General features: G+C 46.3%; 1 protein-coding gene across 1 annotated transcript in view; it reads left to right on the top strand.

Annotated features, from left to right (window-relative positions):
• Nucleotides 1-22,923, top strand: part of LOC139376078 (reelin-like) — a 278,855-nt gene that overhangs the window by 168,311 nt on the left and 87,621 nt on the right. Inside the window, exons 5-11 of the mRNA XM_071118239.1 lie at nucleotides 1,978-2,010; nucleotides 2,117-2,195; nucleotides 6,142-6,238; nucleotides 9,518-9,569; nucleotides 13,825-13,930; nucleotides 14,632-14,872; nucleotides 15,393-15,544. Coding sequence (XP_070974340.1) covers nucleotides 1,978-2,010; nucleotides 2,117-2,195; nucleotides 6,142-6,238; nucleotides 9,518-9,569; nucleotides 13,825-13,930; nucleotides 14,632-14,872; nucleotides 15,393-15,544 — 760 coding nt within the window. The remainder of the gene's footprint in view (nucleotides 1-1,977; nucleotides 2,011-2,116; nucleotides 2,196-6,141; nucleotides 6,239-9,517; nucleotides 9,570-13,824; nucleotides 13,931-14,631; nucleotides 14,873-15,392; nucleotides 15,545-22,923) is intronic.

Below are 22,923 nucleotides of genomic sequence, written 5' to 3'. Positions count from 1 at the left end.
CTAAGACTCCCCAAAACTTTTACTTTACACTCAGCACTAAACTAAACTAAAGATTCCCCCCACCAATCCCCCTTTGAATGGCTGAATGGCAAATCCTCATAATAACTTCCAGTATTAGAATCCAATGTGGAGAAATGAGGCCAGCTTGAAGGAAATAGAGCAAGAGGGGACTATGGAAAGACGTTTAATTTGGTAGGGGGGGGGGTTTTAAAGTCCGATTTTTGTTTTTATAATCCCTCTAGCCCTCCAAAATCCTGATTTGGGTTCCATTGTTTACAGAACAGTTTGGTGGGAAGAGGGATCTCCCTCTCTGTCTGAGACGCTTTAGGGAACAGTGTCGGATTTGGGGGAGAGTTGAAAGCCATTGAAAGCACCTGTAAGTTTCTTATATGAAAGTTGGAGATGAGAAGGCAAATGGGGATTTTTATCTGGACTAAAGACTTGGGTTTATCAGATGTGTATGCTTATTCTGGATGTAGAAAACACAGTGGGAGATTATCCCTCTCTTGTCTTCAGCTGAGAATAATTCCCTTTTAATGAAGATAGTGATCTAGACAGGTTTGAAAAAGGGAAGAGAGGCACGAGGGTCTCAAGTCATCGAGGTCATTATTTGTACGAGATGTTAATTAAAGAGGACTGATAAAGAGCACCCTACTGAAATAGTCTAAAGTACAGTAAAACGTCTTACCTCAGGATCCCAGAATTATTTTTCTGAAGCACTCAGATGTCTGCAATAATCTTATGATCTTTGACTGCTCCCTTTTTTCTTTTGTTCAATAAGAAGACGGATTGATGTTTTAGGGGATTTTTCAGAGTCAGTTGAGCATCTTTCTGCCTTTTCATCAACCCGGACAGAAATGTGCCTGGGTAGGCTCACATTGTAACGCATAACAGGCTCTGCTCGGTTCACTTGATTCAAACTCAGCCTACACAATCTTCCTCTGCCTCACTTCGTCTTTCTCCTTGTCTCTCAGAGAGCTCTGTCTCCTGGGAGAGTTTAATGGTGGCATTATGACAGTGGTTTGGCAACAGATTAAGGACGGGTCGGGGGGGGGGGGACTCGGGGGAGGGAGGAGTGCTAATTGGCAGGCAACCGTTAATCAGATCCAAGTGGAACCTTCATTACTTTATTAGTTAATTAGTGAGAGGGATTAACATCACGACTGGACCTGAACAGCACCACTATCCACAGCTAGGGAGAGTGCACACTGTGACAACAAGGACTGGAACCACACAATGTTATTTTTTTTTGCTTCGAAGCTAATTGAAAAAAAATGTCCTCTGTTTTCATCCCAGGAGAAACACTAGCCGCTGCTCAGTTTGGTCCTTTCCAAAGTCATGTGATGTGTTACCATGGTATCCAGCTCTCTGCCTGGACTTTGTCCAATTCAGAGGGACTGTTAGGTGTGGTACACATCACCTAGGGACTGATAGGTCTAGGTACACATCACATAGGGACTGATATGTCTAGGTACACGTCACCTAGGGACTGATAGGTCTAGGTACACATCACATAGGCGCTGATATGTCTAGGTACACATCACCCAGGGACTGATATGTCTAGGTACACGTCACCCAGGGACTGATAGGTCTAGATACACATCACACAGGGACTGACTGATAGGTGTGGTACACATCACACATGGACCGATATGTCTAGGTACACATCACCCAGGAACCGATAGGTCTAGGTACACATCACCCAGGGACCGATATGTCTAGGTACACATCACCCAGGAACTGATAGGTCTAGGTACACATCACACAGGGACTGATAGGTCTAGGCACACATCACCCAGGGACTGCTAGGTGTGACACATCACAGATGACACTCTGATCACTCTGGCTACGTTAGCAGCAGTGTGTGACTCTGAGACTGGAGGGACGTGCCTTGGCTGACCTACTACACCCTCAACTGTCTGTCAGATGAAGGGAATACAGTTCTGGGTTAACTGACATGCCTTCTCTCTGTTTCAGCTCCCACTGAATCCCCGTTGAGACCCAGTCTTGGTGAGTGTTTGGTTTCTAACACACGTTTAAAGCAATCTAATAGGGTTATACCCAATTTGTTGGTCCTTATTATTGGAGCCTCAACCAAGTTATGTGTGACCTCTAGCTGAGATCCATGGTAACCATGCTGTGCTACGTGATGACTTTGACTCCAGCCTTCAGGGAGAACTGGACCCCAGCATCTGGTAGGTAACACATATATATATAGGTAACAAATATATACTGTAGGTACCAAATATATACTGTAGGTAACAAATATATACTGTAGGTAACACATATATACTGTAGGTAACAAGTACATACTGTAGGTACCAAATATATAATGTAGGTAACAAGTACATACTGTAGGTAACAAATATATACTGTAGGTAACAAATAAAATAAATCAAATCAAATCAAATCAAATTTTATTTGTCACATACACATGGTTAGCAGATGTTAATGCGAGTGTAGCGAAATGCTTGTGCTTCTAGTTCCGACAATGCAGTAATTTTTTTTTTTTTACCTTTATTTAACCAGGCAAGTCAGTTAAGAACAAATTCTTATTTTCAATGACGGCCTGGGAACAGTGGGTTAACTGCCTGTTCAGGGGCAGAACGACAGATTTGTACCTTGTCAGCTCGGGGGTTTGAACTCGCAACCTTCCGGTTACTAGTCCAACGCTCTAACCACTAGGCTACCCTGCCGCCCCCAATATAATAACCAACAAGTAATCTAACTAACAATTCCAAAACTACTGTCTTGTACACAGTGTGAGGGGATAAAGAATATGTACATAAGGATATATGAATGAGTGATGGTACAGAGCAGCATAGGCAGATACAGTAGATTGTATCGAGTACAGTATATACATATGAGATGAGTATGTAAACAAAGTGGCATAGTTAAAGTGGCTAGTGATACATGTATTACATAAGGATACAGTCGATGATATAGAGTACAGTATATACGTATGCCTATGAGATGAATAATGTAGGGTAAGTAACATTATATAAGGTAGCATTGTTTAAAGTGGCTAGTGATATATTTACATCATTTCCCATCAATTCCCATTATTAAAGTGGCTGGAGTTGAGTCAGTGTCAGTGTGTTGGCAGCAGCCACTCAATGTTAGTGGTGGCTGTTTAACAGTCTGATAGCCTTGAGATAGAAGCTGTTTTTCAGTCTCTCGGTCCCAGCTTTGATGCACCTGTACTGACCTCGCCTTCTGGATGATAGCGGGGTGAACAGGCAGTGGCTCGGGTGGTTGATGTCCTTGATGATCTTTATGGCCTTCCTGTGACATCGGGTGGTGTAGGTGTCCTGGAGGGCAGGTAGTTTGCCCCCGGTGATGCGTTGTGCAGACCTCACTACCCTCTGGAGAGCCTTACGGTTGAGGGCGGAGCAGTTGCCGTACCAGGCGGTGATACAGCCCGCCAGGATGCTCTCGATTGTGCATCTGTAGAAGTTTGTGAATGCTTTTGGTGACAAGCCGAATTTCTTCAGCCTCCTGAGGTTGAAGAGGCGCTGCTGCGCCTTCTTCACAATGCTGTCTGTGTGAGTGGACCAATTCAGTTTGTCTGTGATGTGTATGCCGAGGAACTTAAAACTTGCTACCCTCTCCACTACTGTTCCATCGATGTGGATAGGGGGGTGTTCCCTCTGCTGTTTCCTGAAGTCCACAATCATCTCCTTAGTTTTGTTGACGTTGAGTGTGAGGTTATATACTGTAGGTAACAAATATATACTGTAGGTCACAAATATATAGGCACCAAATATATACTGTGGGTAACAAATATATAGGCACCAAATATATACTGTGGGTAACAAATATATAGGCACCAAATATATACTGTGGGTAACAAATATATAGGCACCAAATATATACTGTAGGTAACAAATATATAGGCACCAAATATATACTGTGGGTAACAAATATATAGGTACCAAATATATACTGTAGGTAACAAATATATAGGCACCAAATATATAGGTAACAAATATATAGGTACCAAATATATACTGTAGGTAACAAATATATACTGTAGGTAACAAATGTATAAATACCAAATATATATGTAGGTAACAAATATATAGGTACCAAATATATAGGTACCAAATATATAGGTACCAAATATATAGGTACCAAATATATAGGTACCAAACATATAGGTACCAAATATATAGGTACCAAATATATAGGTAACAAATATATACTACCATTCAAAAGTTTGTGGTAGAGAGAATAGAGAATTGTTAATTTTCTGTCCATTAAAATAACATCAAATTGATCAGAAATACAGTGTAGGCATTGCTCATGTTTTATGTAAATGACTATTGTGGCTGGAATTTTTTTAATGGTTTTTATTGTAATACCTACATAGGAGTATAGAGGTGTCATGGATCCTTCTGGAACTTTCATTGTGCACACCAGGCCCCTGTTCCCGCTGATTGTACTTGTATATATGTGTCCGTTGTTCACCATGGTGCTGTCCAGTAATGTTACCATGTCCGTTGTTCACCATGGTGCTGTCCAGTATTGTTACCATGTCTGTTGTTCACCATGGTGCTGTCCAGTATTGTTACCATGTCTGTTGTTCACCATGGTGCTGTCCAGTATTGTTACCATGTCTGTTGTTCACCACGGTGCTGTCCAGTATTGTTACCATGTCTGTTGTTCACCACGGTGCTGTCCAGTATTGTTACCATGTCTGTTGGTCACCATGGTGCTGTCCAGTATTGTTACCATGTCTGTTGTTCACCATGGTGCTGTCCAGTATTGTTACCATGTCTGTTGTTCACCACGGTGCTGTCCAGTATTGTTACCATGTCTGTTGGTCACCATGGTGCTGTCCAGTATTGTTACCATGTCCATTGGTGTGTGAGAGTACCTGTGCTGTGTGTTTGGGCTTTCGTGCCCTTGTGGATTGCGAAGCTGATTACGGGTCTAGTCCCGTGTGTTAATCATTGTGTGTTATTTATTTGAGGTTCTCCTCCCTCTTTTGTTTTGGGTTTCTACCCTGTGTTTTTGTTACGTGTTTGTTTGGTCTTCATCCCCAGGCCTTTACACGGCACGCCGTAATTTGGGCTAAATAAAAAACGCTGTTACACATTCCTGCGTCTGTCTCCCGAAACCATTATGCCAATGTGACAAGAGGCCTATTATCAGCAACCATCATTCCTGTGGGCCTCTGTACGCCTATGTAGGTATTCCATTAAAAATCTGCCGTTTCCAGCTACAATAGTCATTTACAACATTAACAATGTCTACACTGTATTTCTGATCATTTTGATGCTATTTTAATGGACAAAAAATTTGCTTTTCTGTCAAAAACCAGAACATTTCTAAGTGAACCCAAACTTTTGAATGGTAGTGTATATAGGAAACAAATATACAGGTAACAAATATACAGGTACCAAATATATAGGTAACAAATATATACTGTAGGTAACAAATATACAGGTACCAAATATATAGGTAACAAATATACAGGTACAAAATATATAGGTACCAAATATATAGGTACCAGGCAAATAGGTACCAAATATACAGGTACCAGGTAAATAGGTACCAAATATATAGGTACCAAATATATAGGTACCAAATATATAGGTAAAACATTTATAGGTAACAAATATATAGGTACCAGGTAAATAGGTACCAAATATACAGGTACCAGGTAAATAGGTACCAAATATATAGGTACCAGGTATATAGTATTTCACGTGATGTTGGAACAGAATCCAGATGGTGATTGTATTGATTTACTGCATGAAAACTTTTAACATGCATAAATTATCACTGCCTTCTAATGTACGTCACAAAAAGAGAGGTACATGCCACTACGAAAGGGTTCTGCGGCTGTCCCCATAGGAGAACCCGTTTTGGTTCCAGGTAGCTCTTTTGTGTGCCATTAATAATTATTTTAGGAAAGGGTTTTACATGGAACCCAGCATAATTCTGCCTTGACCCATAAGGGTTCTACCTGGAACTGAAAAGGGTTCTCTTATTGGGAAAGTCGAAGAACCGTTCTAGGTTCTAGGTAGCACCTTTTTTTCCAAGAGTGTACGGTAAATACTGACATTGTCTTTAATTGCATCTGCGGATTTGATCTAAATAAGACCCCACACTCTCTCCCTCACTTCCACTCAGGTCAGAGAGCAGTAACTGTGAGGTGGGAGAGCAGTGTGGGGTCCTGATGCACGGCAGAGCAGTCACCTTCTGTGAACCCTTCGGAGAGAGAGAGCTGGTAACTATAAATGTACAACCACGTACATACCGCAACCTTTAATGTGTTTACATTAAAGGTTACCTCAACAACAGATTGGTGTGGGCATACCTCAACAGCAGAATGGTGTGGGCATACCTCAACAACAGAATGGTGTGGGCGTATACCGATAATAAAACATATTCATGAGAGTAGAGCGCTGATTGGCCAGCTCAGAAAATGAGCCAGCATTACATCACACTCTCAGGAAATAGCAAGCATTTTTTAAATGGTCTGTTTAACATGCTAGTTGGATTTTTTTTTTTTAATGCCTGAACATACACGACAACAATGCTTGAACCACAACCCCTGAAGAACCATTAACCATGCAGTAGATTTATTTATAATATTTTTTACAATTTTATTTAACCTTTATTTAACTCGGCAAATAAATTAAGAACAAATTCTTATTTACAATGACAGCCTACCGGGGAACAATGGGTTAACTGCCTGTTCAGGGGCAGAACGACAGATTTGTACCTTTGTCAGCTCAGAGATTTGATCCAGCAACCATTTCGGTTCCTGGCCCAACGCTCCCTAAAACACTTCTGTGAGCAGGCCTTTCTAATCGACCTGGCCCAGGTATCCTGGAAGGACATTGACCTCATCCCGTCAGTTGAGGATGCCTGGTCATTCTTTAAAAGTAACTTCCTCACCATTTTAGATAAGCATGCTCCGTTCAAACAGCTGAACTAAGAACAGATACAGCCCTTGGTTCACTCCAGACCTGACTGCCCTCGACCAGCACAAAAACATCCTGTGGCGGACTGCAATAGCATCGAAAAGTCCCCGCGATATGCAACTGTTCAGGGAAGTCAGGAACCAATACACGCAGTCAGTCAGGAAAGCTAAGGCCAGCTTCTTCAGGCAGAAATTTGCATCCTGTAGCTCCAACTCCAAAAAGTTCTGGGACACAAGTCCATGGAGAACAAGAGCACCTCCTCCCAGCTGCCCACTGCACTGAGGCTAGGTAACAAGGTCACCACCGATAAATCCATGATTATCGAAAACTTAAACAAGCATTTTCTCAACGGCTGGCCATGCCTTCCGCCTGGCTATTCCAACCTCTGCAAACAGCTCCGCCCCCCCCCCCCCCCCCCCCCCCCGCAGCTACTCGCCCAAGCCTCTCCAGGTTCTCCTTTACCAAAATCCAAATAGCAGATGTTCTGAAAGAGCTGCAAAACCTGGACCCGTACAAATCAGCTGGGCTTGACAATCTGAACCCTCTATTTCTGAAACTATCCGCCGCCATTGTCGCAACCCCTATCACGAGCCTGTTCAACCTCTCTTTCATATCGTCTGAGATCCCCAAGGATTGGAAAGCTGCTGCAGTCATCCCCCTCTTCAAAGGGGGAGACACCCTGGAAGCAAACTGTTACAGACCTATATCCATCCTGCCCTGCCTATCTAAGGTCTTCGAAAGCCAAGTCAACAAACAGGTCACTGTCCATCTCGAATCCCACCGTACCTTCTCCGCTGTGCAATCTGGTTTCCGAGCCGGTCACAGATGCACATCAGCCACACTCAAGGTACTAAACGATATCATAACCGCCATCGATAAAAGACAGTACTGTGCAGCCGTCTTCATCGACCTTGCCAAGGCTTTCGACTCTGTCAATCACCATATTCTTATCGGCAGACTCAGTAGCCTCGGTTTTTCTGATGACTGCCTTGCCTGGTTCACCAACTACTTTGCAGACAGAGTTCAGTGTGTATACAGAATGGTGTCGTCTGCGTAGAGGTGGATCAGGGAATCGCCCGCAGCAAGAGCAACATCATTGATATATACAGAGAAAAGAGTCGGTCCGAGAATTGAACCCTGTGGCACCCCCATAGAGAGATGCCAGAGGACTGGAGAGCATGCCCTCCGATTTTCCGGCCCGTCCTTGGACACTGTGCTATCTAACCTCCAAACGATCTTCAATGCCATACAACACTCCTTCCTGTGGCCTCCAACTGCTCTTAAACGCTAGTAAAGCCAAATGCATGCTTTTCAACCGTTCGCTGCCTGCACCCGCACGCCCGACTAGCATCACCACCCTGGATGGTTCCGACCTTGAATATGTGGACATCTATAAGTACCTCTGGCTAGACTGTAAACTCTCCTTCCAGACTCATATCAAACATCTCCAATCGAAAATCAAATCTAGAGTCGGCTTTCTATTCCTCAACAAAGCCTCCTTCACTTACGCCGCCAAACTTACCCTAGTAAAACTGACTATCCTACCGATCCTCGACTTCGGCGATGTCATCTACAAAATAGCTTCCAACACTCTACTCAGCAAACTGGATGCAGTTTATCACACTACCATCCGTTTTGTCACTAAAGCACCTGTCACTAAAGCACTGCAACTTGTATGCTCTAGTCGGCTGGCCTTCGCTACATATTCGTCGCCAGACCCACTGGCTCCAGGTCATCTACAAGTCCATGCTAGGTAAAGCTCTGCCTTATCTCAGTTCACTGGTCACGATGGCAACACCCACCCGTAGCACGCGCTCCAGCAGGTGTATCTCACTGATCATCCCTAAGGCCAACACCTCATTTGGCCGCCTTTCGTTCCAGTTCTCTGCTGCCTGTGACTGGAACGAATTGAAAAAATCGCTGAAGTTGGAGACTTTTATCTCCCTCACCAACTTCAAACATCTGCTATCTGAGCAGCTAACCGATCGCTGCAGCTGTACATAGTCTATCGGTAAATAGCCCACCCATTTTTACCTACCTCATCCCCATACTGTTTTTATTTATTTACTTTTCTGCTGTTTTGCACACCTATATCTCTACCTGTACATGACCATCTGATCATTTATCACTCCAGTGTTAATCTGCAAAATTGTAATTATTCGCCTACCTCCTCATGCCTTTTGCACACAATGTATATAGACTCTTTTTTTTCTACTGTGTTATTGACTTGTTAATTGTTTACTCCATGTGTAACTCTGTGTTGTCTGTTCACACTGCTATGCTTTATCTTGGCCAGGTCGCAGTTGTAAATGAGAACTTGTTCTCAACTAGCCTACCTGGTTAAATAAAGGTGAAATAAAATAAATAAAATAAAAACCACTAGGCTACCTGCTGCCAGCTGTTTAGTGTATCTTGATTTCATTGACTCTCTGTTATAAGAAGCGTTACAGTCTGTCTGTCAGTCTTCCAAGCTTTTGATGCAGCTGCACTAGTTCAGTCGAGAGAAATACAAGCAAACACAGACGAACACACGTTAAAAAACACATTCAGACAATGATCTGTACCCCTTCTCCTTCTAGATCAGCGTTCCTCTGAACACCAGCACAGCCTCCGTACTGCAGTTTGCTCTCGGTGAGTACTATTTACAGCTTACTTAGCACTCGTTGTCTTGGGCAAATATGGGACATGTTGTACCACGCATCGTGCTGGCTAGAGTTACGTACTGATGGTTTAAAGGAGACCCTGAAACAACAAAGAGCTCTTACTTAGCACGTTGTCATATTTACATTTAGACATTCTCGCAAATACCACAGAGTGTGTACAGCCCAATAGTCATCCTCTCTTCCACTCCCTCCCTCTCTCCCTATCCCTCTCTCCCTCTCCTCCACTCCCTCCCTCCCTGCCTCCCTCTCTCCCGCTCCTCCACTCCCTCTCTCCCTCTCCTCCACTCCCTCCCTCCCTGCCTCCCTCTCTCCCTCTCCTCCACTCCCTCTCTCCCTCTCCTCCACTCCCTCTCTCTCTCTCCTCCACTCCCTCTCTCCCTCTCTCCCTCTCCTCCACTCCCTCTCTCCCTCTCTCCCTCTCCTCCACTCCCTCTCTCCCTCTCCTCCACTCCCTCTCTCCCTCTCTCCCTCTCCTCCACTCCCTCTCTCCCTCTCCTCCACTCCCTCTCTCCCTCTCCTCCACTCCCTCTCTCCCTCTCTCCCTCTCCTCCACTTCATCTCTCCCTCTCCTCCACTCCCCCTCTCCTCCACTCCCTCTCTGCCTCTCCTCCACTCCCTATCTCCCTCTCTCCCTTTCCTCCACTCCCTCTCCCCCTCTCCATCCACTCCCAGAATCTGTGCAGAATATCTAAGGGCTGATGTAGGCCCTACTTGGTTGGGGACAGAGGCATGATACCGTCAGCAAACAGTAGACATTTGACTTCAGATTCTAGTAGGGTGAGGCCGGGTGCTGCAGAAGGTGGGGCTTAAGCTGCATCCTTGTCTCACCCCACCGCCCTGTGGGAAGAAATGTGTGTTTTTTGCCAATTTTAACCGTCCACTTGTTGTTTGTGTACATGGATTTCATAAAGTCGTATGTTTTACCCCCGACACCACTTTACATCAATTTGTATAGCAGACCCTCATGCCAAATTGAGTCGAAGGCTTTTTGAAATCAACAAAGCATGAGAAGACTTTGCCTTTGTTTAGGTTTGTTTGTTTGTCAACTAGAGTGTGCAGGGTGAATACGTGGTCTGTCCTACGATAATTTGGTTAAAAGACAATTTGACATTTGCTCAGTACGTTGTTTTCACTAAGGAAATGTACGAGTCTGCTGTTAAAGACAACGCAGAGGATTTTCCCTAGGTTGCTGTTGACGCATATCCCCCGGTAGTTATTGGGGTCAAATTTGTCTCCACTTTTGTGGATTGGGGTGATCAGTCCTTGGTGACAAATATTGGGGAAGATGCCAGAGCTAAGTATGATGTTAAAGAGTTTTAGCCAATTGGAATTTGATGTCTGTATATTTGATAATTTCATTGAGGATACCATACTCCCTCTCTCCCTCTCCTCCACCCCCTTCCTGCCTCCCTCCCTCCCCCCTCTCTCTCTCCCTCTCCCTCTCTCCTCCACTCCCTCCCTGCCGCCCTCTCTCTCTCCCTCTCTCCCTCTCCTCCACCCCCTCCCTGCCTCCCTCCCTGCCTCCCTCTCTCCCTCTCCTCCACTCCCTCCCTCCCTGCCTCCCTCTCTTTCTCCCTCTCCTCCACTCCCTCCCTGCCTCCCTCTCTCTCCCTCTCTCCTCCACTCCCTCCCTGCCTCCCTCTCTTCCTCCCTCTCTCCCTCTCCTCCACCCCCTCCCTGCCTCCCTCCCTCCCTCTCTCCCTCTCCTCCACTCCCTCCCTGCCTCCCTCTCTCCCTCTCCTCCACTCCCTCCCTGCCTCCCTCTCTCTCTCCCTCTCTCCTCCACTCCCTCCCTGCCTCCCTCCCTGCCTCCCTCTCTTCCTCCCTCTCTCCCTCTCCTCCCTGCCTCCCTCCCTCTCTCCCTCTCCTCCACTCCTTCCCTGCCTCCCTCTCTCTCTCCCTCTCTCCTCCACTCCCTCCCTGCCTCCCTCCCTGCCTCCCTCTCTCCCTCTCCTCCACTCCCTCCCTGCCTCCCTCTCTCTCTCCCTCTCTCCTCCACTCCCTCCCTGCCTCCCTCCCTGCCTCCCTCTCTCCCTCTCCTCCACCCCCTCCCTCCCTGCCTCCCTCTCTCCCTCTCCTCCACTCCCTCCCTGCCTCCCTCTCTCTCTCCCTCTCTCCTCCACTCCCTCCCTGCCTCCCTCCCTGCCTCCCTCTCTCCCTCTCCTCCACTCCCTCCCTGCCTCCCTCTCTCCCTCTCCTCCACTCCCTCCCTGCCTCCCTCTCTCTCTCCCTCTCTCCTCCACTCCCTCCCTGCCTCCCTCCCTGCCTCCCTCTCTTCCTCCCTCCCTCTCTCCCTCTCCTCCACCCCCTCCCTGCCTCCCTCCCTCTCTCCCACTCCCTCCCTGCCTCCCTCTCTCTCTCCCTCTCTCCTCCACTCCCTCCCTGCCTCCCTCCCTGCCTCCCTCTCTCCTTCTCCTCCACCCCCTCCCTCCCTGCCTCCCTCTCTCCCTCTCCTCCACTCCCTCCCTGCCTCCCTCTCTCTCTCCCTCTCTCCTCCACTCCCTCCCTGCCTCCCTCTCTTCCTCCCTCTCTCCCTCTCCTCCACCCCTCCCTGCCTCCCTCCCTCTCTCCCTCTCCTCAACTCCCTCCCTGCCTCCCTCTCTCTCTCCCTCTCTCCTCCACTCCCTCCCTGCCTCCCTCCCTGCCTCCCTCTCTCCTTCTCCTCCACCCCCTCCCTCCCTGCCTCCCTCTCTCCCTCTCCTCCACTCCCTCCCTGCCTCCCTCTCTCTCTCCCTCTCTCCTCCACTCCCTCCCTGCCTCCCTCTCTTCCTCCCTCTCTCCCTCTCCTCCACCCCCTCCCTGCCTCCCTCCCTCTCTCCCTCTCCTCCACTCCCTCCCTGCCGCCCTCTCTCTCTCCCTCTCGCCCTCTCCTCCACCCCCTCCCTGCCTCCCTCTCTCCCTCTCCTCCACTCCCTCCCTGCCTCCCTCTCTCTCTCCTATCATGGCAATGAATGATTTAGTAGACCTGGAAAGCCCGTGGCAGATAGAGATTTTAGACACATTGTATTTTATTTTTCATGTCCATCACACATCTGTGATGCAGAACAGGCTGCAGTGTACTCCCTCCCTTTCTCTCTTTCTCTCTTTCTTTCTTTCTTTCTTTCTTTCTTTCTTTCTCTCCCTCTATCCCTCTCTGTCTGTCTGTCTGTCTGTCTGTCCCTCTCTCTCTCTCTCTCTCCCTCTCATTCTCATTCTCATTCTCTTTTATGTATTTATCCCCCTCTCAATCATCTCAAACACACAGAGAAATAAACCAGTGTGTCTGCATGGCCCTGTTTGTACTCATAAATATGAAAGGAACACACAGTGCTGTGTATGCAGGAGGTTAGGCCCTGTGGAGAATGGGAGAGGTGGGGGGTTAGCCCGCTCTCTCCATTAGTGAACTCTGACCTCTAACATCTTACCCCCTCTATCCTCTCTCCCCAATGAGCTAAGAGGGGTGCACTCTAGCACCTCTATCCCTCCACCCCTCCCTTCTCCATTCACCCTTTAAAGTAGGGCCTTCACAGCATGCATCAGCAGTCCCGCTCTCTCCTCTCCTCCCTTCCTCCCCTATTCTCCTCTCTCCTCTCGTCTCCTCTCCTCTCTTCTCCCCTCTTCTCCTCTTTTCTCCCCTCTTCTCCTCTCCCCTCCTCTTCTCTTCTCGTCTCCTCTCTTCTCCTCTCCACTCTTATCCCCTCTTCTCCTTTCCCCTCCTCTCCTCTTCTCCTCTCTTCTCCTCTCTTCTTCTCTCCCCTCTTGTCCCCTCTTCTCCTCTCCCCTCTTCTCCTCTCCTCTCTTCTCCTCTCGTTTCCCTCTCCCCTCTCCTCCTTTCCTCTCCCCACTTCTCCTCTCTCTATCCACATGTCTGCCTGGACAGCCGACTGCTAAGCAGATCATTTATACCGTGACACTCTTTAGACGATAATGTCTACATGGCTGGGAGGGAGGGAGGTGAGGGAAAGAGAGAGGGAGAGAGGGAGGGTTTCAACAATGCTGGGCCTGGTCATGGGGGAGAAAGGAAGGATGAGTCTGGGGGAATTAAATTGATGCAGAAACAGCCGACGTGTTATTTTGCATTCTGCCTGATCGCAACCCCTCTCTAATGCTCAGGATGGTGTTAATACACAGAGTCATGAAGTATCACTGTGCTAACTATGTGCTAACTCCCCTCGCTCCCTCTCTCACTCTCTCTCTCTCTACTCTCTCTCTCTCTCTGTTAATGTGTGTGTGTCTCTCTCTAGGTTCAGGCTCCTGTCGGTTCAGTTACTCCGACCCCAGCATCATCGTGTCGTTCAGTCTAAACAAGAATAACGGCTCAGATGACTGGATCACCCTGGAGAAGATCCGGTCTCTCTCTCTCTTACAATCATCCCTTTCTCTCTCCCTCCCTCCATCCATACCTATTGAACATTGACATCTGTCTCCCCTTCCTCTCTCTCTCTGTCTCTCTCTCTTCCATCATCCCTTTCTCTCTCCCTCCATCCATCCATACCTATTGACATTGACATCTGTCTCCCCTTCCTCTCTCTCTCGCTCTCTCTCGCTCTCTCTTGTTTTCTCTCTCGCTCTCTTGTTTTCCCTCTCGCTCTCTTGTTTTCTCTCTCTCTCTCTTTCTCTTGCTTTCTCTCTCTCTCTTTCTGATAATGTCTGGTCATTAACTCCCAAGTTGAGACATAACTTGATGATAATGTCTGGTCATTAACTCCCAAATTGAGACATAACTTGATGATAATGTCTGGTCATTATTAACTCCCAAGTTGAGACATAACTTGATGATAATGTCTGGTCATTATTAACTCCCAAGTTGAGACATAACTTGATGATAATGTCTGGTCATTATTAACTCCCAAGTTGAGACATAACTTGATGATAATGTCTGGTCATTATTAACTCCCAAGTTGAGACATAACTTAATGATAATGTCTGGTCATTAACTCCCAGCTCCGTGTTTATTTCATGTTCTGCTTTAGTATAAAAACACAAAGAAACAACTCCCCAGCAACCAACACACACTTACTCTATCCCCCCCCCCCCCCCCCCCCCCACAGAGCTCCTACTAACAGCAGTACGGTAGTCCATCTCCTACCCCTGCCGGTGCGCTCCAAGAGGGATGGGGTGCGTGTACGGTGGTCCCAGGAGGCCCCCCAGGGGCCCGAGGGCTATGAGTCGTGCTGGGGCCTGGATAACATACTGCTGGTCAACGCTGCTCACAGACCCCCCCTGATGGAGGATAACCTGGACCCCCCCGACACAGCCAACTGGCTCTTCTTCCCTGGAGCCACCGTTAAGGTACCGTATCCTTCTTCTTCTTCTTCTTCCTCTTCTTCAGGGTTTAATGGCAGTTTGCAAACCAGGTTTTTAGGTGAGTTACTGCCAAGGTAATCACATTACCCTCATCAAGCTTACTGCATTGTCTGAACTAGAAGCAGAAGCATTTCGCTACACTCGCATTAACATCTGCTAACCATGTGAATGTGACAAATACATTTGATTTGATTTGATTTTGATTTAACAAGGGTCAGGAGTTTTTACCACCGAAAAACGTATGCTTTGTGACCTTGTTATATTCTATACTGTAATCATCTGTACAGTAACAGGGTTTAACCCTGTTATATTCTATACTGTAATCATCTGTACAGTAACAGGGTTTAACTCTGTTATATTCTATACTGTTATCATCTGTACAGTAACAGGGTTTAACCCTGTTATATTCTATACTGTAATCATCTGTACAGTAACAGGGTTTAACCCTGTTATATTGTATCCTGTTTTAGTTCAATGTATCCGACACGACTTCCTTCTTTCCCAGCATGCCTGTCAGTCAGAGGGCAACGCCCTGTATTTCCATGGCAACAATGAGGAGGGTGTGGGCCACTCCTTCGCCTCCACCCGAGACATCGACCTCCACCGAGAGGAGGGGCGGAGCTACTGGGAGGAGGACTTTGAAAGCACGCCCACCAAGTGAGTCATAATGATGTCGCCATCATTAATTACCTGTTACTTTTTTTTCTGATTCTCATCCGTATTGTTTTTAAACTGCATTGTTGGTTAGGGGCTCGTAAGTCAGCGTTTCACTGTAAGGTCTACACCTGTAGTATTCAGCATTTCACTGTAAGGTCTACTCCTGTAGTATTCGGCATTTCACTGTAAGGTCTACTACACATGTTGTATTCAGCATTTCACTGTAAGGTCTACTACACCTGTAGTATTCAGCATTTCACTGTAAGGTCTACTACACCTGTTGTATTCAGCATTTCACTGTAAGGTCTACTCCTGTAGTATTCGGCATTTCACTGTAAGGTCTACTACACCTGTAGTATTCAGCATTTCACTGTAAGGTCTACTACACCTGTAGTATTCAGCATTTCACTGTAAGGTCTACTACACCTGTTGTATTCAGCATTTCACTGTAAGGTCTACTACACCTGTAGTATTCAGCATTTCACTGTAAGGTCTACTACACCTGTAGTATTCAGCATTTCACTGTAAGGTCTACTACACCTGTAGTATTCAGCATTTCACTGTAAGGTCTACTACACCTGTAGTATTCAGCATTTCACTGTAAGGTCTACTACACCTGTAGTATTCAGCATTTCACTGTAAGGTCTACTACACCTGTAGTATTCAGCATTTCACTGTAAGGTCTACTACACCTGTAGTATTCAGCATTTCACTGTAAGGTCTACTACACCTGTAGTATTCAGCATTTCACTGTAAGGTCTACTACACCTGTAGTATTCACCTGTTGTATTCGGCACATGTGACAAATAACATTTGATTTGAAATGATTTGATCATCATCATCCCCAACGCCCTTTCTCTCTCTTGCTATATCCCTAGTTATATCCCTAGCAGTATCCCTAGCTGTATCCCTAGCTATGTCCCTAGCTGTGTCCCTAGCTATATCCCTTATCTATGTCCTTATCTATGTCCTTAGCTATTTCCTTAGCTGTGTCCCTAGCTGTATCCCTAGCTATATCCTTAGCTATATCCTTAGCTATATCCCTAGCTATATCCCTAGCTATATCCCTAGCTATATCCCTAGCTATATCCCTAGCTATATCCCTAGCTATGTCACTAGCTGTATCCCTAGCTATATCCCTAGCTATATCCCTAGCTATGTCACTAGCTGTATCCCTAGCTATATCCCTAGCTGTATCCCGATCCAAGATGGCGTAGCAGTGAAGACGTGTTTTGTTCGTGTCACGTGTATTTTTGTATTTTTCGTATTTATATTTCAACTTTATTTTCAATCTCCTTTCGATTAATAATTTGATTATACCTTCCGGTAACCTGCCTCACCCAATGTGATACGGTATCGCTATTATTTTTAATTTTTTTAAACTTTAGAACACATTCTAGTACCTCCAGAAGCTAACCATCTAATTAGCTATAAGCTATTCATTAGTCATTGTTAGCCACTGCTAGCGACTTTTACCTTCTGCACAGAAATCAGCCCTGGATAATACTCGCCAGTCTACCAGTATCGGACTCTCTCTCCACAACAACGCCGGATTCCTTCTGTAATCCCTGGACCACTACTTCTGATCTTCACTCACAGCTTGCAGCTTGCTAGCTCACAGCTAGTTTGCACCCTCCGTGGCATCCAGTATCGAAGCTATCCCTGAGGCCCACCTCCCGGCCTACTCAGCTGTTCACCCGAACCCCACTCATACACGGCTAGAGCCCAATACTCCACCGGATGTAAACTCTGGACCTTGGCACCGGTTCACCGCTGCTACCGATTGGCTATAGTGGCTAATGCCACTGCCACGAAGCTAGCACCAGTTAGCCGTGAGCCAGGCGCATCTCCCAGCTAGCAAACTAAATTCTACAATACCTCTTTCGCCATCTGGCTCTGTGTGTAGTTAAACCGACCCTCTCTGCCAAGTCATCGCCATTTTACCTGCTGTTGTTGTGTTAGCTGATTAAATGTTGTTGTCTCACCTGTTGTTTTAGCTAGCTCTCCCAATCAACACCTGCGATTACTATATGCCTCGTTGTATGTCTCTCTCAAATGTCAATATGCCTTGTTGTTGTTCACTTGTTGTTCAGGTTAGTTATCATTGTTTTAGTTTACAATGGAGCCCCTAGTTCCACTCTTCATGCCTCTGATACCTCATTTGTCCCACCTCCCACACATGCGGTGACCTCACCCATTACAACCAGCATGTCCAGAGATACAACCTCTCTTATCATCACCCAGTGCCTGGGCTTACCTGCGCTGTACCCGCACCCCACCATACCCCTGTCTGCGCATTATAACCTGAATCTATTCTACCACGCCCAGAAATCTGTTCCTTTTATTCTTTGTCCCCAACGCTCCAGGCGACCAGTTTTGATAGCCTTTAGCCGCACCCTCATACTACTCCTCCTCTGTTCCTCGGGTGATGTGGAGGTAAACCCAGGCCCTGCATGTCCCCAGGCACCCTCATTTGTTAACTTCTGTGATCAAAAAAGCCTTGGTTTCATGCATGTCAACATCAGAAGCCTCCTCCCTTTTGTTTTACTCAATGCTTTAGCACACTCTGCTAACCCTGATGTCCTTGCCGTGTCTGAATCCTGGCTTAGGAAGGCCACCAAAAATTCAAAGATTTCCATACCCAACTATAACATTTTCCGTCAAGATAGAACTACCAAAGGGGGCGGAGTTGCAGTCTACTGCAGAGATAGCCTGCAAAGTAATATCATACTCTCCAAATCCATACCCAAACAGTTCAAACTACTAATTTTAAAAATTACTCTCTCCAGAAATAAGTCTCTCACTGTTGCCACCTGCTACCGACCCCCCTCAGCTCCCAGCTGGGCCCTGGACACCATTTGTGAATTGATCGCCCCCCATCTAGCTTCAGAGTTTGTTCTGTTAGGTGACCTAAACTGGGATATGCTTAACACCCCGGCAGTCCTACAATCTAAGCTAGATGCCCTCAATCTCACACAAATCATCAAGGAACCCACCAGGTACAACCCTAAATCTGTAAACAATGGCACCCTCATAGACGTTATCCTGACCAACTGGCCCTCCAAATACACCTCCGCTGTCTTCAATCAGGATCTCAGCGATCACTGCCTCATTGCCTGCATCCGCTACGGGTCCGCAGTCAAACGACCACCCCTCATCACTGTCAAACTCTCCCTTAAACACTTCTGCGAACAGGCCTTTCTAATCGACCTGCCCCGGGTATCCTGGAAGGATATTGACCTCATCCCGTCAGTTGAGGATGCCTGGTCATTCTTTAAAAGTAAGTTCCTCACCATCTTAGATAAGCATGCTCAGTTCAAAAAATGCAGAACTAAGAACAGATATAGCCCTTGGTTCATTCCAGACCTGACAGCCCTTGACCAGCATAAAAACATCCTGTGGCGGACTGCAATAGCGTCGAATAGTCCCCGCGATATGCAACTGTTCAGGGAAGTCAGGAACCAATACACGCAGTCAGTCAGGAAAGCAAAAGCCAGCTTTTTCAAGCAGAAATTTGCATCCTGTAGCTCTAACTCAAAAAGTTCTGGGACACTGTAAAAATGGAGAACAAGAGCACCTCATCCCAGCTGCCCACTGCACTGAGGCTAGGTAACACGGTCACCACTGATAAATTCATGATAATCATGATAACTTCAACAAGCATTTCTCAACAGCTGGTCATGCCTTCCTCTTGGCTACTCCTACCACGGCCAACAGCTCCCCCCCCCCCCCCCCCCCGCAGCTACCCGCCCAAGCCTCCCCAGCTTCTCCTTTACCCCATTCCAGATAGCAGATGTTCTGAAAGAGCTGCAAAACCTGGACCCGTACAAATCAGCTGGTCTTGACAATCTTGACACTCTATTTCTGAAACTATCTGACGACATTGTCGCAACCCCTATTACCAGCCTGTTCAACCTCTCTTTCATATCGTCTGAGATCCCCAAGGATTGGAAAGCTGCCGCAGTCATCCCCCTCTTCAAAGGGGGAGACACCCTGGACCCAAACTGCTACAGACCTATATCCATCCTGCCCTGCCTATCTAAGGTCTTCTAAAGCCTATTCAACAAACAGATCACTGTCCATCTCGAATCCCACCGTACCTTCTCCGCTGTGCAATCTGGTTTCCGAGCCGGTCACAGGTGCACATCAGCCACGCTCAAGGTACTAAACGATATCATAACCGGCATCGATAAAAGACAGTACTGTGCAGCCGTCTTCATCGACCTTGCCAAGGCTTTCGACTCTGTCAACCACCATATTCTTATCGGCAGACTCAGCAGCCTCGGTTTTTCTAATGACTGTTCACCAACTACTTTGCAGACAGAGTTCAGTGTGTCAAATCGGAGGGCATGTTGTCCGGTCCTCTGGCAGTCTCTATGGGGGTGCCACAGGGTTCAATTCTCGGGCCGACTCTTTTCTCTGTATATATCAATGATGTTGCTCTTGCTGCGGGCGATTCCCTGATCCACCTCTACGCAGACGACACCATTCTGTATACACACTGAACTCTAGTAAAACTGACTATCCTACCGATCCTCGACTTCGCCGATGTCATCTACAAAATAGCTTCCAATACTCTACTCAGCAAACTGGATGCAGTTTATCACAGTGCCATCCGTTTTGTTACTAAAGCACCTTATACCACCCACCACTGCGACCTGTATGCTCTAGTCGGCTGGTCCTCCCTACATATTCGTCGCTAGACCCACTGGCTCCAGGTCATCTACAAGTCCAGTTCACTGGTCACGATGGCAACACCCACCCGTAGCACGCGCTCCAGCAGGTGTATCTCACTGACCATCCCTAAAGCCAACACCTCATTTGGCCGCCTTTCCTTCCAGTTCTCTGCTGCCTGTGACTGGAACGAATTGCAAAAATCGCTGAAGTTGGAGACTTTTATCTCCCTCACCAACTTCAAACATCTGCTATCTGAGCAGCTTATCGATCGCTGCAGCTGTACATAGTCCATCGGTAAATAGCCCACCCAATTTACCTACCTCATCCCCATACTGTTTTTATTTCTGAACTGTTCTGCTCTTTTGCACACCAGTATCTCTACCTGCACATGACCATTTGATAATTTATCACTCCAATGTTAATTTGCTAAATTGTAATTATTCGCCTACCTCCTCATGCCTTTTGCACACAATGTATATAGACTTTTTTTTCTACTGTGTTATTGACTTGTTAATTGTTTACTCCATGTGTAACTCTGTGTTGTCTGTTCACACTGCAATGCTTTATCTTGGCCAGGTCGCAGTTGTAAATGAGAACTTGTTCTCAACTAGCATACCTGGTTAAATAAAGGTGAAATAAAAAAAATAAATAAAAAATCCTTAGCTGTATCCCATGCTTCAGTGCCTTGCAAAAGTATTCATCCACCTCCGTTTGTCCGATTTTGTTGCATTACAACCTGTAAGTTAAATGGATTTTAATTTGGATTTCATGTAACGGACATACACAAAATAGTCCAAATTGGTGAAGTGAAATGAAAAAAATAACATTTTTCAAAAAATTATTTAAAAAAAACGGAAAAGTGGTGCGCACGCTGTATGTATTCACCCCCTTTTCTATAAAGCCCCTAAATAAGATATGGTGCCAACCAATTACCTTCAGAGGTCTCATAATTAGTTAAATAAAGTCCACCTGTGTGCCATCTAAGTGTCACATGATCTCAGTATATATACACCTGTTCTGAAAGGTCCCAGAATCTTTAACACCACTAAGCAAGGGGCACCACCAAGCAAGTGGCACCATGAAGACCAAGGAGTTCTCCAAACAGGTCAGGGACAAAGTTGTGGAGAAGTACAGATCAGGGTTTGATTATAAAAAAATATCAGAAACTTTGAACATCCCACGGAAGAACACTAAATCCATTGTAAAAAAATGAAAGAATATGGCACCACAACAAACCTGAGAGGAACCCCCAAAAACTCACAGACCAGGAAACGAGGGCATTAATCAGAGAGGCAAAAAAGAGACCAAAGATAACCCTGAAGGAGCTGCAAAGCTCCACAGTAGGGATTGGAGAATCTGTCCATAGGACCACTCTAAGCCGTACACTCCACAGAGCTGTGCTTTACGGAAGAGTGGCCAGAAAAAAGCCATTGCTTAAAGAAAAAAATAAGCGAACACACGTGGGAGACTCCCCAAACATATGGAAGAAGGTACTCTGGTCAGATGAGACTAAAATGTGGCTTTTTGGTCATCAAGGAAAACGCTACATCTGGCGCAACCCCAACACCTCTCATCACCCCGAGAACACCATCCCCACAGTGAAGCATGGTGGTGGCAGCATCATGCTGTGTGGGTGTTTTTCATCTGCAGGGACTGGGAAACTGGTCAGAATTGAATGAATGATGGATGGAGCTAAATACAGGGAAATCCTTGAAGGAAACCTGTTTCAGTCTTCCAGAGATTTGAGACTGGGACGGAGGTTCACATTCCAGCAGGACAATGACCCTAAGCATACTGCTAAAGCAACACTCGAGTGGTTTAAGGGGAAACATTTAAATGTCTTGGAATGGCCTACTCAAAGCCCAGACCTCAATCCAATTGAGAATCTGTGTTATGACTTAAAGATTGCTGTACACCAGCGGAACCCATCCAACTTGAAGGAGCTGGAGCAGTTTAGCCTTGAAGAATGGGCAAAAATCAGAGTGGCTAGATGAGAGAGAGAGATGGAAAGAAGCATGGAGAGAAGCATGGAGAGAGAGAGAGAGAAACAGAGAGAGAAAGAGAGAGAAAGAAATAAAGAGGAGAGAAAGAGAGAAGCACAGAGAGAGAGCGAGATGAAGAGAATTAGAGGCAGGGTTTGGAGAGTTATGGAGGATCTAAATGAGGACGTGATTAAGGAAGCCCCGTGCTCTTTGTGTATGTCAGTATGTTAACGAGAGGAGAACCCCAGGTTTATGTTCTTAAAATGGGCAGTAATTGCATGCTATGACATCTCACACCTGTTAGGTAGTGTATGAGGACATGTTTTGTAGGCTAAGCAGGGAGAACCCCTCGCTCTCTATGTCACCACCTGTAGAGGCGCCTCATCCCAACAACCCTGTCGATGTGACAGGGATACTAAGGATAATACCTGACAGGAGAGGAGAGGAGAGGAGAGGAGAGGAGAGGAGAGGAGAGGAGAGGAGATACCCAGGGTGATTGTTAACTATTTTCAACGGGTGCCTCTTTCAGAGTCCATTGGTTATAATGTAGTGCACTTTTTCAGTGTCTGTAGTGAGGCGTTGTTCTGTCTGTGTAAAGTTTACTGCAGTACTAATATAACCCTTCTCTCTCTCTATCTTTCTATTTGTGTGTGTGTGTGCATGCGTGCCTATGTTTGTGTGTGTGTGTGTGTGCATGCGTGCCTATGTTTGTGTGTGTGT

The sequence above is a fragment of the Oncorhynchus clarkii genome, chromosome 2 (genome assembly GCF_045791955.1).
Source record: "Oncorhynchus clarkii lewisi isolate Uvic-CL-2024 chromosome 2, UVic_Ocla_1.0, whole genome shotgun sequence".
Classification (NCBI taxonomy): Eukaryota; Metazoa; Chordata; class Actinopteri; order Salmoniformes; family Salmonidae; genus Oncorhynchus; species Oncorhynchus clarkii.
Note: the sequence above shows the minus strand (reverse complement) of the source record. Positions and strands in the feature narration are given on the sequence as shown.